General features: G+C 51.6%; 5 protein-coding genes across 5 annotated transcripts; 1 reads left to right on the top strand and 4 right to left on the bottom strand.

The window, feature by feature from the left end:
• Positions 1-340: 340 nt before the first annotated feature.
• PV08_11712 (uncharacterized protein) lies at positions 341-1,398 on the bottom strand (the record flags this gene model as incomplete). The annotated part of the gene is made up of 2 exons (XM_016386020.1): positions 341-375; positions 435-1,398. The coding sequence occupies 2 exons, from the start codon at positions 1,396-1,398 to the stop codon at positions 341-343; spliced, it is 999 nt and encodes a 332-aa protein (XP_016230152.1).
• Positions 1,399-4,795: 3,397 nt separating this feature from the next.
• PV08_11713 (uncharacterized protein) lies at positions 4,796-6,628 on the bottom strand (the record flags this gene model as incomplete). Its single annotated transcript, XM_016386021.1, has 1 exon — positions 4,796-6,628. The coding sequence occupies one exon, from the start codon at positions 6,626-6,628 to the stop codon at positions 4,796-4,798; it is 1,833 nt and encodes a 610-aa protein (XP_016230153.1).
• A 468-nt stretch (positions 6,629-7,096) lies between these two features.
• On the top strand, positions 7,097-8,992 carry PV08_11714 (uncharacterized protein; the record flags this gene model as incomplete). Its single annotated transcript, XM_016386022.1, has 1 exon — positions 7,097-8,992. One exon carries the CDS (start codon positions 7,097-7,099, stop codon positions 8,990-8,992), a length of 1,896 nt encoding a protein of 631 aa, XP_016230154.1.
• Positions 8,993-9,498: 506 nt separating this feature from the next.
• Positions 9,499-9,798, bottom strand: PV08_11715 (uncharacterized protein; the record flags this gene model as incomplete). The annotated part of the gene is made up of 1 exon (XM_016386023.1): positions 9,499-9,798. One exon carries the CDS (start codon positions 9,796-9,798, stop codon positions 9,499-9,501), a length of 300 nt encoding a protein of 99 aa, XP_016230155.1.
• A 587-nt stretch (positions 9,799-10,385) lies between these two features.
• PV08_11716 (uncharacterized protein) lies at positions 10,386-12,854 on the bottom strand (the record flags this gene model as incomplete). Its single annotated transcript, XM_016386024.1, has 1 exon — positions 10,386-12,854. The coding sequence occupies one exon, from the start codon at positions 12,852-12,854 to the stop codon at positions 10,386-10,388; it is 2,469 nt and encodes an 822-aa protein (XP_016230156.1).
• Positions 12,855-13,525: the final 671 nt, after the last annotated feature.

Raw genomic sequence — 13,525 nt, forward strand, 5'->3', positions numbered from 1 at the left:
CTGGAACTGGCTGAGCTGGAACTGGCTGAGCTGGAACTGGCTGAGCTGGAACTGGCTGAGCTGGAACTGGCTGAGCTGGAACTGGCTGAGCTGGATGAGCTGAAACTACCAGAGCTGGATGAGCTTGATGAGCTTGAGCTTGCCGCACTAGAACTGCTGGAGATGCTAGTGGACGTGACGACGCTGGAGCTCCTTGAACTTGTGGAAGTGCCGACAATACTAGAGCTGCTGGAACCGACATTACTACCAAGGCTGGTCGAAGCCTTGGAACTAGTCGACCAAGTATCTTCGTAAAGGTTAGACAAAGGACATCAATAACCCTTCAGGATGATAGCAAAGCTTACAGGAAGTAGACCATGGTCCCGAAGTAGATGTCTGAGAGACAGTGGGCGACGATGTTTTTGTCCAGTCTGCCCATGTCGCTGGGGGCTTACCAGTCTTTGTAGGTCCATCGGGAAAGACAAAGGGAGGAACAACATAGACAATGACCTTGGTAATGATAATGTCGAACTCTATAACTGTCGGTCTGGCGCAGTGTCGAGTAACAGTCGCAGTCCAGTCTCGGCCAGGGAAAACTGCGGTCGTGGCAGCATTCGTGCTAACAATAACGCCCCCATGCCAGGTGTGCGTTACTTTCTGAACGGGAATTTCAATGGTTGTAGGAGGTGCCTTTTGTGGGAATTCGAAGACATAGGTGCCAGCAGAAGGGACTGAAGTACGTGAAGAGCATACTGCTGATGCCGTGTGGGAGAAAATCGCCCTTGGGTTGTAGATCCACACTTCCTTGTACTCGCGGCAGATTGTTGGCTTGTTTCGACTCTCGAAACATTCAATGACATCGAGAGATTGGCGCTTCTGTCCATTGTCCCCTTTGCAATCAGTACAGATACCACTGCCGCCATAACCGGGGATAGCAAGAGAGCCCAGTTGGTTATATGGAGCACTCCACTCTTTGACTACGGTTGTGTAGGCGGAGACTGTGACTATGTGAGTAAAGGGCCTTTTCCATTTCTTGGTGACAGTAGACGTGATCTGAGTATTGGTGATGGTAGTAGAAGTTCGCGAGACCAAGACGCTCTGATCGGTCGCAGTAATGGTAGATATGGTCGACGAGGGCGCAGCAAATGGACACGGAATGGTGGTGGAAACATAGTTCCAGGTCGAATACGAGTACTTTGTGAAGCATTTGTTCTTGACGCAGACTTCATCCAGGGCAGAGCAGGTGGACACCGGCTGGTACTGAGCGGTGACAGTGATGGGAGCTGGCGTTTTCCATTGGGCAGGGGATGGGCAAGGCGTGACGGTCGTCAGCGCGGTTGTGGTTGTCTGCTGCCACGCATCTGCAAGAGCAGCGCCGAAGCTTGCCACAAGGATTAATCCCCGAGTGAGAGTAACCATAACGCAATGAATGACTGAGGTTAGATATGGTGCAGGAAAACAAAACAAGGAGTGACTGAAGACAGCAGACGACAGTTGAGCGACTCACCACATCTTTATAGAAGGCCTGAATCTCACCTGTAGACAGCATCTAGCCATAAACGCCTGTCAGATATTATTGTGATGCGAGTGTAATTACCACCTGGGAGCAACGACCATGTCTCGGCTTGCACAGGTGGGGGAATCTCCTCGTCCAGTGCGAGAAAGTGAAGGTCTAACCAAGGTGGTGCCAGTCCACAGCAGGCTTCTCACGCTGATGCGAATGATCAAAGCTTCCAGACAGATATTGGTGGAAGTTGGTTTCTCTGGGCAAATCCATCCTGGGCGAGTTGAACAGACTCCCTGGACAGCGAGGCGGGAGGCGCGCCGAAGATGGTCCTCACTCCCATTGACAGCTTCGATGGACGGTAGCAAGCGAGATGGAATGTAGAACAAACCACTGAATTGCCACGAAGGGTCAACGGTGGCTGCTAAAGGCTTGTGCTGATAGTCATGTCAAAATTCGCCTGATTGTCCCCAGAGAGTCCAAGAGACATCCCGGGACGTCACAAGTGTAAAGGTTTATAAACATCGTATGCATTACCTTCTGTCCAACATCAGGTGATGGCAAGCTCTCGGTCTTATCCTGCGGTGTTGTACTTTAATCCCCTCTCACATTCACACTCGAGACAGAGGCCGGAGGGCAGGGTCCGTGGAAGGGAAAAAGGATCCAGCCCAATCACACCTAGCGTTTCGTTCTGCCACTACTTACTCAAGTTAGTGTGCAGGAGGCAGGGACAGCCATCACACAGCGACGTAGTGGATCTCCCAGTGGTAGTTTTTGCATTTCCGAATCGATCGATCAGAAGTAGAACGCCCTTCAGGGACTCTTTGACACAAACGGCCAGAATAGTCGTCGTGTGGGATAGCGAGGGTCGTTCTCTGGTTCTCGCTCGGGGATTTGGTTGCAGACATACATGGTGAAGTTAGAGTCAATCCACAGGACGGGCAAACACCAAATTGTATCCTCAGCACGCGATCGCCAGGTTATCGTGGGTAGCCCTGACTACAAGTTCAGAGTGTTCAAGGAAATACTGTGCCTGGAGAATCCCCTCCAATACTATCATGCTACTCGGTAAACACAGGCGGAGTCCACCATCTGTCACCCCCAAACGGCGATGCCTCATCCGGAAGGTTACCTGAGAGTGTGGTTTGACTTTGACTTCAGGAGGCGTAGGCGAGAAAGTTTATCCTGCACCCCTGCCTCACACGTGCAGACTCTTCGAGGTTCTCCAGGAACCTTCTAGCTACTACATGGGGCAGTGTGAACTTGCATAACTGCACCAATCTGAGTGATGCTGATGTTGAATCGAGCTCCAGAGAGAATCCGGACGGTCCTCCTTTCGGGCTTGTCACAAAAAGCTCCAGTACGACTGGGGGCTGAGATAATTTTCTAGCCCCCTAATCAAGATCTAGACGTACTGGTCTACCCATCGTCGTATCAATCATAATTAGGCGAGCAGGTGGATTGGTGGCTTTGACCAAGCTTGTATGTGTTGGAATAAGTAAAGACATAGCCATTTGGTCCTTGTTCCTGACAGAAGCTAGCTCCTCATTTCAGCTGACCAGATCCTACCTTTGGCAAGCCACGAGAAGATTGGTCCATCAAGGCGACTAGCATCGGTGTCTTTAGGAGCGACAACAGGAACTGGAAAGAGCTGCCAGGAGGCGAGGCCGTGAGGAATAGAAGCGATACGCCGCTCGGGAGCTTGTGGAGGCACGCCGTCTACAAGAATGATATCCCGAGTCAATTTCGCAACGCACAGAGATTCACATACGCAAGGGAAGATTTATTTTGTTCTCTTGTCTGTCCCAAGCAGCTCCGATGAGCCAGCGGCAGCCGCGACATAAACATCAGCGGGCGCCCTCATTCAATCATTTGGGCAAAACTAGTTAGTTAGCAATTTTACGCCAATCCCTGATTTGCCTTAGTCGGCGGACGGGGAAGTCTGGGTAGACAATGGTCGATGCGACTAACGCCTGGTTCTGCTAGCATGCAGGAGGTCATGAGATCGCCCCGGTCACGCCTAAATTTTAGAAGAAACTATCTCGCAACTAAGTTGGCGAACTCGCGTTCGATAGCTAGGTTGCAATACGGTATGTCTTCTATCTCTCACTCATAGATGACTTTCATTTTGGACTATCGCTATTTATCATGCAGAAGCTCGCCATGACTCCCTCGGGCTGGATCTTTGAAGACCACAGAATGAACGAAGTCTTCCCTTGTTCAACATCGACCGACCCTCCAAAGACACAGGACTAAAAGACACTGACCAGATGAGAACGATATTGCGGCATCACGGCTTCTATTCACCATGAAGGATTTATCCCGTTCTTTCAGCTACGCGTAATGTATTCAGGAGCCTGTTCGAGTGGTCGGGGAACATACGACTCTCACTGAATCTAGGGCCATCCCAGGGCACTCTCAGAAACCAAGCCCCTTCGCCATGAACGCAAACCATCTCGCTGTGACGACGTTCGAGCTCCGTGCGGTCAGCATTGAACACGTCACGGCTTTAGTACTATCCCCAAGCCCATATAAGTCATCGGGACATCACTGGCTCGTACACGCAGATCAGAGATGATGATGTTCGATGAATGACCCCTGCCTGCCCCAACGACTAGGACAGACACATCCACTGGAGTTGTCATGGCTACCTAGTGCACTGAGTTCACAATCATGCCGGCTAGCCAGCGTAAACCATTCTCACAAGCGGGAGACATTTTTGACACCAAGCACTGGGCTCCAGTTTGAGAGAGCCATATTTGCAAGTCCAGCATGGACAGTGAAGGCCATGGCTGTGTTCGGTCCGAAAGTAACGATTGCAGAGTATGCACCAGGCATCGCCGGTATCCCAGAAGAAAAGGGCAAAGAAAAGTACTTCCACAACCGAGGCTACCTCTGATTGACAGCACGGTATGCCAATGACGACCATGATGGGGGAGAACATAACACTGAGTAACTGACCACAAAAAGTTCAAAATGAGCCAACTCAGATTGCATTGCCAAAAAGAAAAAGGTCTAAGACTTTTGAATATTTGGACAGAACTGAGTGGCTATTTGAGTGGTCCATAGCCTTTGTACACCACGACCGAGTCTAGTACTGGAATGACCTCAATCAAAGACGCCAGGGATACGTACCTTGCGCCCGAGCGGGTCCGAGGAGAACTAGAGGGAGTCCAGTAAGGTACAGACCAGCCTTCTGATACTATGATTAGCGAGACGCTGACTCTACATCACAGGACTTCACTTCCTCCCCTGGTAATCTCACAAACGATTGCCCCTTCGTTGCCGTTGGGTACCATCACTTCACTAGAATCAACGAACTATCTCGGTTGTGAGATCCTCTGGCCAGAACGGCGCGTCCACTTCGTTCCCCCTGGTTCCGACGTTATATTTAAACATAACCTCGTCATTTTCAAAGCCAATGATGGGCTTCACAGTCCTTATCGTGGCGCCAATGGCTTTGCTCTTGCGGTCCTCGAAGAATTCGGGCCTCAGTAATTTGTCTGAACTGTTTTCGTGGATCATTTTCAAGAATCGCGGGATGGTGTACAGCATGTTATGATGCGACCTGGAATTTGACATTGCGTTAGAAGATCCGATCATATCCAACCACAGCAGCAACAAGGGAAGACTAAGATCATACCGAAAGACCTGACGGCCATTTCTCTTCCAAAGATCCTGCCAAACTGCCTCGGGGTACTGGCCAACACTGTTCGCAAGCCACGTGTTGTAGTAGTTCAGCGCAAGGTCGACCTTGTAAGAGCCACCTACGTCTGCACGGCGCATCAAGGCACATAGGACGCCACTGACCCCTGCGATTCCCGTCATGTAGTCGCTATTGGGAAACACGGGCGTCACCGCTTCGCCATCCTCGAGGCCCATGGCTTTGCCGAACCCCCATGAGATGCCGACGCAAGCATCGCTGATTTGTTGCCAGCCCGATCGGTACGTCCAGGGCCCGTTCCAGCCGTAGCAGTTCTCCCGTGCAGAGATGATACCGCGCTCGCGATCTCTGCACAGATCAATGATGCCCTGCTGACCAAAGCCATACTTGTCTAGGACGCCTGGTCGGTACCCTTGGACAACAACATCGGCATCGAGAATTAAATTTTTCAATTTTTCCCGGTCATCTCCGCTCTTGAGGTCGAGACTGGCATTCCATTTTCCCCAGTTCAAGTCGACATGGAGTGAGCTGTAGTCGCAGATTTTGGACGAGGTAATTCGCATGACGGAGGCTCCCAGCTCAGCAAGACCACGAGTCACAGCGGGCGCTGCAATGACCCTGGTGAGATCGACAACCTTGAGTCCGGCAAGTGGTCTCCGAGATGATGTTTGTGGGCAGGAAGGCCACCAGCTGGGAGGTTGCCGAGGATTGCTGACGGGGTGAATCTCGAACAGGCCCACATGGGCATTTGCTCTACCGTGCTCAGAGGCTCGGAAGGAATCCAGCGATTCACAAATTACCCCGGCTTGCTTATAGACGTCTGAAGCGCGTCGCTGCATATCACCACTTTCGATCTGCGACAGCTTCTCAAAGAACGGCTCCCATGCGTCCTCCCAAGTCTTTGCGTCACGCTCATGCGGAAGCCCGACCGAGTCGAGGGTGGGCTCAGGGTTCATGCTTCCATGCAAGTGGAAATATTTGCCATCCTTGGTTCGGTAGATGTTGGTAGCATTGATGCGATGCAAGGAAGAGGCGTGTTTGTGGAAGTCATAGTCTTTGATGTACCTGTGTATCTTGCTGTCTCCAGCTAGATCCGCGCCGATCTCGTCGTCGGTGTCAGGGTTGATCTTCCATAACAGAGTGGAGGCAAAGAATAGCTGTGCGTGATCGGTGTTGATGGTGGCTGGCGACACGGTGATTTCGTATTTGCGTTTCAACAGCGCCGCGATGAGTGATGCTTCTAGAGCCTTCAGCGCGGCTGCGGACTCGGCAAACCGCCAACTGATGGGGATACTGGGAGAGTCCGAGCCAACGAATCGTACCGACCGTCCAAAGTCAACCGCTTCCTGAGGTAGGTCCTTCGCGATCAACGGGTTCTTGAGGATGCCTTCTTTGTATACCCTCTGAGCTTCCAAGGGAACGGAATATGAAGCAGGGTCCTTGAGAGTTGGAGACCGATCTCGTACATCAATACTACCCATGATAGTTTTTTGGTTGAATTTAGAAATCCAAGAATTCAAAATGCTGTATACGGGAGACGTTTCGGGTCTGCCACTCGACTCGACGGCGGTAAGTTCTTACTGATATGCTGACTTCGTTCCTCTCAAGCATCAGATGAATTCGTCTCCTGCAGTGCACTGCGGAGCGGGTAGCCGGCCTAGAGCCGAGCTTAAACTCGGCACAGGCGGACTGTAAAGCGGGTACAGAAGTGAGGAGAAGGTAAGCCTTCGCTGCCGTCTACGAGTCATGGAGACTGAATCGTAAGGATCTACAGAGTTTCTCAGCGAGCGGCGAAGAACTATTCGACCATAGCAAATTGCTTTGGCCGAGGTCAAGTGTAGTCTCGTCCTGGGACAGCCGAAGCTGCTACATCAACGGAATGACGAGAACGATATCGTATCAGTTGGATTTGACAAACATCAAGCCTTTATCGGACAGAATCACTCACCATGGGCGACGCAAGCACCAGAGGGACTCAAATGGGCTCGCGACCAGTCCGGGTCGCGAACTGTTCGGGAGCAAGAGGAGATCCAGGCTATCAAATGCGGCGTCAGGCCACTGAAGGAGATGTAGACTTCATCACCGGCGATTACCTGGCTGAAATGAATCTTGCCGAAAACGCAGAGAAGATGAATCAAGGCAAACATGACGGGTGGGAGCCAACGGCCTGGGACGGTCTTCAGCAGACGCTCGATGTCCTAGACCGGAAGAGGATCAAGGTCATCATCAACGGTGGTTCCTTGAATCCTAGCGGACTTGCCCGGAAATGCCAGGATCTAGTGAAGCAGAAGGGCTACAGCCTTAAAGTGGCCTACGTGTACGGCGACGACCTCCTCGCCGAGGTCAAGAGCGGCCTCGAGAAGACTGGAACTCTGCCCAAGCATCTCGACTCGGAAAACGACAAAATCTCTCTTGCCGAGAATGCCACGGCGTTGCTCGACACTCGAGGCAAACCGATAGTGTCTGCAAATGCCTATCTGGGTGCTCGAGCTATCGTCAAAGCCCTGGAGCTCGGTGCGGACATCATCATCTGCGGGCGCGTAGCCGATGCTTCTCCGGTGATCGGAGCCGCATGGTACTGGCATCGGTGGTGCGACACCAGCTACGACCAGCTGGCTGGAGCCCTCATTGCTGGCCATCTTATTGAATGCTCGGCGTATGTGACCGGCTCGAATTTCTCCGGGTTTGACGAGTATCCGCTGGAGACATTTATTGATCTGCCGTTTGGTATTGCAGAGATTGCTGAGGATGGAACGTCTGTCGTTACCAAGCATGAAAACACGAAGGGATTGGTCAACGTTGACAATGTCAGATGCCAGTTTCTGTATGAGCTGCAAGGCAGTGTATACCTCAACTCTGACGTTACCGCTCATGTCGAAGACATACGGATCGAAGAGGTTGGCAAGGATCGAGTCCGCCTTTCCAACGTCAGGGGTTCCCCACCGCCCCCGACGACAAAATTGGCCATTTTTTACCACGGTGGGTTTGAGAGTCAATTATTGTTCAATGCCACCGGATACGCGACGGCCAAAAAATGGGAGTTGATGGAAATGCAGTTCCGGTATTTCTTACAAAAGAAGGGCATCTGGGACAAGCTGCAGCTTTTCGACTTTCAGGTACTGGGAACTCCAGCATCAAACCCGCGAACCCAGTTCAGCAGCACCACATATGCCCGAGTGTTGGCACAGGCAGACTCTGAAGGCTTGTTGTTCGCCCTGGTTCAAACATTCTCCGAGTTTGCCATGCAGCACTTCTCGGGCTTCCACCTGTCGCTGGACATGAGAACTGCGCTTCCACGTTCGTATCTGGCCTATTATCCCGCACTGTACCCTCAAGACTCGCTGGACGAAGGCGTGGCAATTCTAGATGCGGAAGGAAATATAGTCAGCACCGCCGAAGCGGGACACCCATCGCAATACTCAACGCTCACCCCACGAGCCAACTATGAAACGGAGCAGGCCGTCGACGTTTCCACCTTTGGACCGACAATCTCAGCACGACTAGGAGACGTTGTTCTCGCAAGGTCCGGCGACAAAGGTGCAAACATCAACATTGGATTGTTCGTTCGAAAACCCAACCATTACCCCTGGTTGCAGGCTTTTTTGACTCGTGCGCGGATGCAGACTCTGATGGGTGACGACTGGAGGGATGACTATTATATTGAGAGAATGGAATTTCAGAATTTGTTGGCTGTTCATTTTGTCATTTACGGTCCCCTGGGGAGGGGAGTGAGCAGCTGTCGGTTGTTGGATGCGTTGGGCAAAGGATTTGCGGATTATATTCGAGACAAGGTGGTTGAGATTCCCGTAAGCTTTCTGGCCGAGGTTGAATCCTCCAGGCTGTAGGGGTTGCCATGAAGATATAGCAAGCTCAACGAACCAACTTTGCACCAGCAGTTTAGCCAGCCTTTTCATATCAGCGTCTGCAAAGTAGCCATGAGACGACCACCGAGGTCGCAGTGTTACGGAATGAAAGAGAACAAAGCTTTGTTCGAGGTCGTACATGTAGTATGATGCTTTCCATGTCGTCATGAGCGCCAGGGCGATTTTGTGAACCAGAAAGCCAAAACTGCCCTGTGGATCACGGGTGGATCCGTCCTTCAATATCGCGAGAATTAGGGGTAAGACATAGGGCTGAGGAATGCGACACTCAAGCTGAGCGGTTAAGTCACCTAGTTAAAAGCCTTCCTCACGTCTATGTAGATTTATGGCACCGCCATCCTCTGGAGGCAGAGATCACCAGCTTCTTTATCCTTTATCCTTTATCCGGCAACGTCGGACAAATATATCCTCCCAAGATGGATGCTCTCGCCGCCGTCAATATTTTAGCCCTGGGCATTCGGACCATTCCATCAATCAGCATCGAAAACCTTTTGTCCCCGATACCGAGTTTGCCGTACTTTGGCATTTAGCAAATGATCAGGGTCCCAGTCCGCGTCGAGCCCTGCCAAATCTGCCGACATTCCTACAGCCAGGCTCCCAGTCCAGGTTTCGGCGAATTTAGAAAAGGCAGCATTAGCTGTTGCCGCCTTCACAGCAGTGGTCAAGGAGACGGCGAACCGTGGATTCGTTCGTATCGTCGAAGAGGGGTCCATAGTTGACCGCCTTGTTGTCGCGAGATGGAGATTGGGCAGAAGAGGATGAGCAGCCATGGGGGCATCAGTCCCGAATGCTAGACGAGCGCCTCCATCATGGAACTCCCCGTACGCCCATCCTCTCTTCAATCGCTCTTCCCCTATCAAATTGGGTTGACAACACCCGTTATACTTGTCACTGAAGCTGCTAACGGATCTAACACGGCATTGGCATTATTGCGTATGGGAGTCGAACTCTACAGTGGCACAGACACTGATATTTCGAACAGGCTGTGGACAAGCCCTGAAAGCAGTATCGAAGTTCCCGTCACGTCCTAGTCATCGCCACACCAAATTAGCAATAGCAAGCATAAAAAATATTGAAGGTGTTGGATATAATGAACTGGGAGAGTCTGTGTGTCCATCGCGGCATCGCGAACCTGGCAGAGACATTCTAGGCAATTGTCTCCGGCCTCCGTCCTCCAGATAAAACACTAACTTGCCTAGGTGAAAAAACTCTAGATGGAGAAGGAGTCGGCGAAGCAAGCGAGGCTAGCAAAGACAAATTTGAGAGAGTCTTCCACCGCCTAGACATCCAGCAGTTTGGCCATCGTAGTTAAAATTCACGAGCCATGCCTTTATCATCCCGCAATTACGAATCTCCATCAGGATGTTCCCGCATTTTCAAGTGTGGGATCTTCCACCTTGTCAACTTGAGACTGGGATTGCCTCATCCATAGCTCCTTGTATCGATTCCCATTTAGCAGAAGCTGTTGGTGTGTTCCTTGTTCAATGATGCGACCTTGGTCAATGACGAGCACTACATCGGCGTCAACGACGGTCGAAAGGCGATGAGCAATGACAAACGTGGTTCTTCGGTCCGTGAGGTTGTGCAGCGCGACTTGAATCTTCGACTCGGTGATGGTGTCGATGGCCGAAGTTGCCTCGTCCAGAAGGACAATTCTGGGCCTTTTCAACAAGACGCGAGCAATGGAAAGACGCTGCATCTCACCACCCGACAGCTTGATTCCACGTTCACCAACCTTGGTGTGGTATCCATGGCTAAAAGTGAGAATTTTGTCGTGGATGGCGGCCGCTCTGCATGCTTCAAAGACCTCCTCGTCGGTAGCGTCCAACCGGGCATAGCGCACGTTGTCCAGTACGGTCGTGTTGAAGAGGACTGTTTCTTGTGGCACCACCCCAAAAACCTCCCGCAAGGAATCCTGGGTGACGTGTCGAACGTCCTGTCCGTCGATCAATATTCTCCCAGAACCGACATCGTAGAAGCGCATGAGTAGTTTGAGGATGGTCGACTTGCCGCTTCCCGTCTCACCCACCAAGGCAATCTTCTGCCCTGGCAAGGCTTGAAATGTGAAATGGTCCAACGCCAATCTATCCTTGTGGTAACCGAATCCGACATCCTCAAACTCCACCTTGCCCGCATGGACATCAATCGGTCGCGCGCCTTGAATGTCTTGTACCGTCGGAGTTAACTTGAAGAGCTGCAAAAGCCTCTCTGCATCGATGAGGTCTGTCGACAATTGGCGGTAGCTGTGGCCCATAACGTACAGAGGCATGGTGATGGTGTCCCAGTAGCTCTCCACCGCGATCAACGTTCCGATTGACGCAAGTCCTTGTGCTGCTCGATGAGCCGCGAGGAGAACAATTGCAATCTTGCCTACCTGTTCACAAAACTCCTGTGCTCCGTAGAGATAGATGTAATGGTCATTACTGCGGAGATCAGCTTCGGCGATTCCCTTCAGGACTCCAGAAAGCCGGGCCTTTTCGTAGCCCCTGCGATTGAAATATGAGACGACAGACCAGTGGCTGATGGTCTCGTACAAGAGCTTGCTCTGGCCACGCTGCCGAACGGAGAGATCTCTCCGAGAAGCGTTGACGAACACAGTGATGTACGATGTGATAAAGGTGAAGGCGACAGCAACGGAAAGAACCATGAGCACGGCATATCCGTCGAGAACGTACGCCACGTACCAAAGTGCAATGAAGACATCCAATACCCCGGGGAAGACCTCCAAGATGATGATCTGGAGCAAGGAGTTTAAAGAGGTTGCCTGCTCAAGAGCCTTGATGATCTCGCCAGAATCCTTTTCGTCGTGGAAGTCCATCGAAAGACGCATGACCTGGTCAAAGGCAGCGAGGCCGAGCCTTTGGAATGACCAAATGGAAATTCGTCGCTCGATCATCTCGTTCAGGGCCCCGAGGCCTGTGGAATCCGACGCCAAAAGTCCAAAGAGTCCCCATAAGCCAACGTCCGACCAGGGGATCTGTCGCTCGGTAGTGAGCCTGTTGATGATTAACCCCAGCTGTCTTGGGGTCAGGACATTCAAGGCTCTAGTCAGGAAGATGTTCACGAACAGGACCAGGATAGCCAGCGTCAGTCGCATATTTCCTGAAGGCCAAATATACTGCCAGAAGATTGCAAAGTCCTTTAGATACCCAACCCAGCCTCCGGATGTTCTCAGCCTCTCCTGCTGAAGCTGCTTCACCTCCTTGTCCTCTTCGTCGTCGTCACTATCTGACCCGCATTCTGAGATGGTGTTTCTGTGGTAGGATGGACTGTCGTACTCCTGCGAAACGTCCGAAGACCGCGAGGGCGACATCAGTGGTCTTCTCTCGTCCGCATCGTCCGCATCGTCTTGTCGAAGGGGAACCAGGGCAAGAATGGAGAGACCGGCCATCAAGACGAGTGCAGATACCTGGACGGCAAAACTTGGCCAGTACAGTCTTGAGGTGGTGAGTGAAATGCCAGCAGATGTCATTTCCAGGACAAGAGTCAAGATCCAGGTTGAGAGATAAGGTCTCGACACCGGCGAAGGGCTATCGGCGAGACTAAGAGCCAATGTCGTCCATAGCAAGGCCTCTGCAAGGGTATGGATATGGGCATCTTTGCAGAACTCGGCATGCGCGGACAATACAAGGAGTGATTGGACCAGGTAAGCCGCTGCTATGGTCCAGCTCAGCCAAAGTGATGGCCGTCGCCATAGCCTGCGCTGCCAGCCTTTGCCAGTGCCCGTGGACTGACAGGCAAAATAGAAATTGATGCCGAGAAACCAGACTACAGAAACGATGGGCGAGGTATAGCGAAAGACAACGACAACTGGGCCGTCCGGCATTATGTACCGTGAAGAAAATCCAAATCAAATGAAACAGCGAAGGTAAAAAATCCAAACAGATCACAGTATCATGGCCTTTGCCAGAGACATGTTATCCTTGGGGTTATGTTTGGGGCTGTGTGAAGCAAAGCAAAAGCCAGGTTCGCCAACTGGCATCAATGCGCCACACATTCAGACGGACGATGCCCCTGGAACCACAAATGAAGAAGGTTTCTGAGCATTTTCGAATGACTCACCGTGGCGTAGTTCTACGTTGGGTTTCAGCCTAACCATCTCGCTTGGTCTTGTACATTGGATGGCACTTTGCGTGAAAATTATTTATAAATCTAAGTGACGGGAGTGACGCGTCCAAGTACCTGCTCCACAATTCTTCTGTACGTACAGTAGGTGCCGACCCCACGTTTCGACAGTCGTAGGTATCGATTGGCATGTCTCTGTGCTTGATGAGCTTGTCAATCGTCCAGGCTAGTGAGGCTTACGAGGCTGGAACAATCTCCTGACCGAAACAACGTTCATGAACGACTGGGACTACCCTGGTGGCTCCCATTGGTTTCTCGCACCACACAGTTCTTGACAAAATTTAGTGATAATATCCCTCACGAGTCATATGGAGGTCTCTATGACTCCCTGGAGTAATAACCGCGAGAGCATCGGAATCAGCGTATTCACCC

The sequence above is a fragment of the Exophiala spinifera genome (genome assembly GCF_000836115.1).
Source record: "Exophiala spinifera strain CBS 89968 unplaced genomic scaffold supercont1.10, whole genome shotgun sequence".
Taxonomy (NCBI): domain Eukaryota; kingdom Fungi; phylum Ascomycota; class Eurotiomycetes; order Chaetothyriales; family Herpotrichiellaceae; genus Exophiala; species Exophiala spinifera.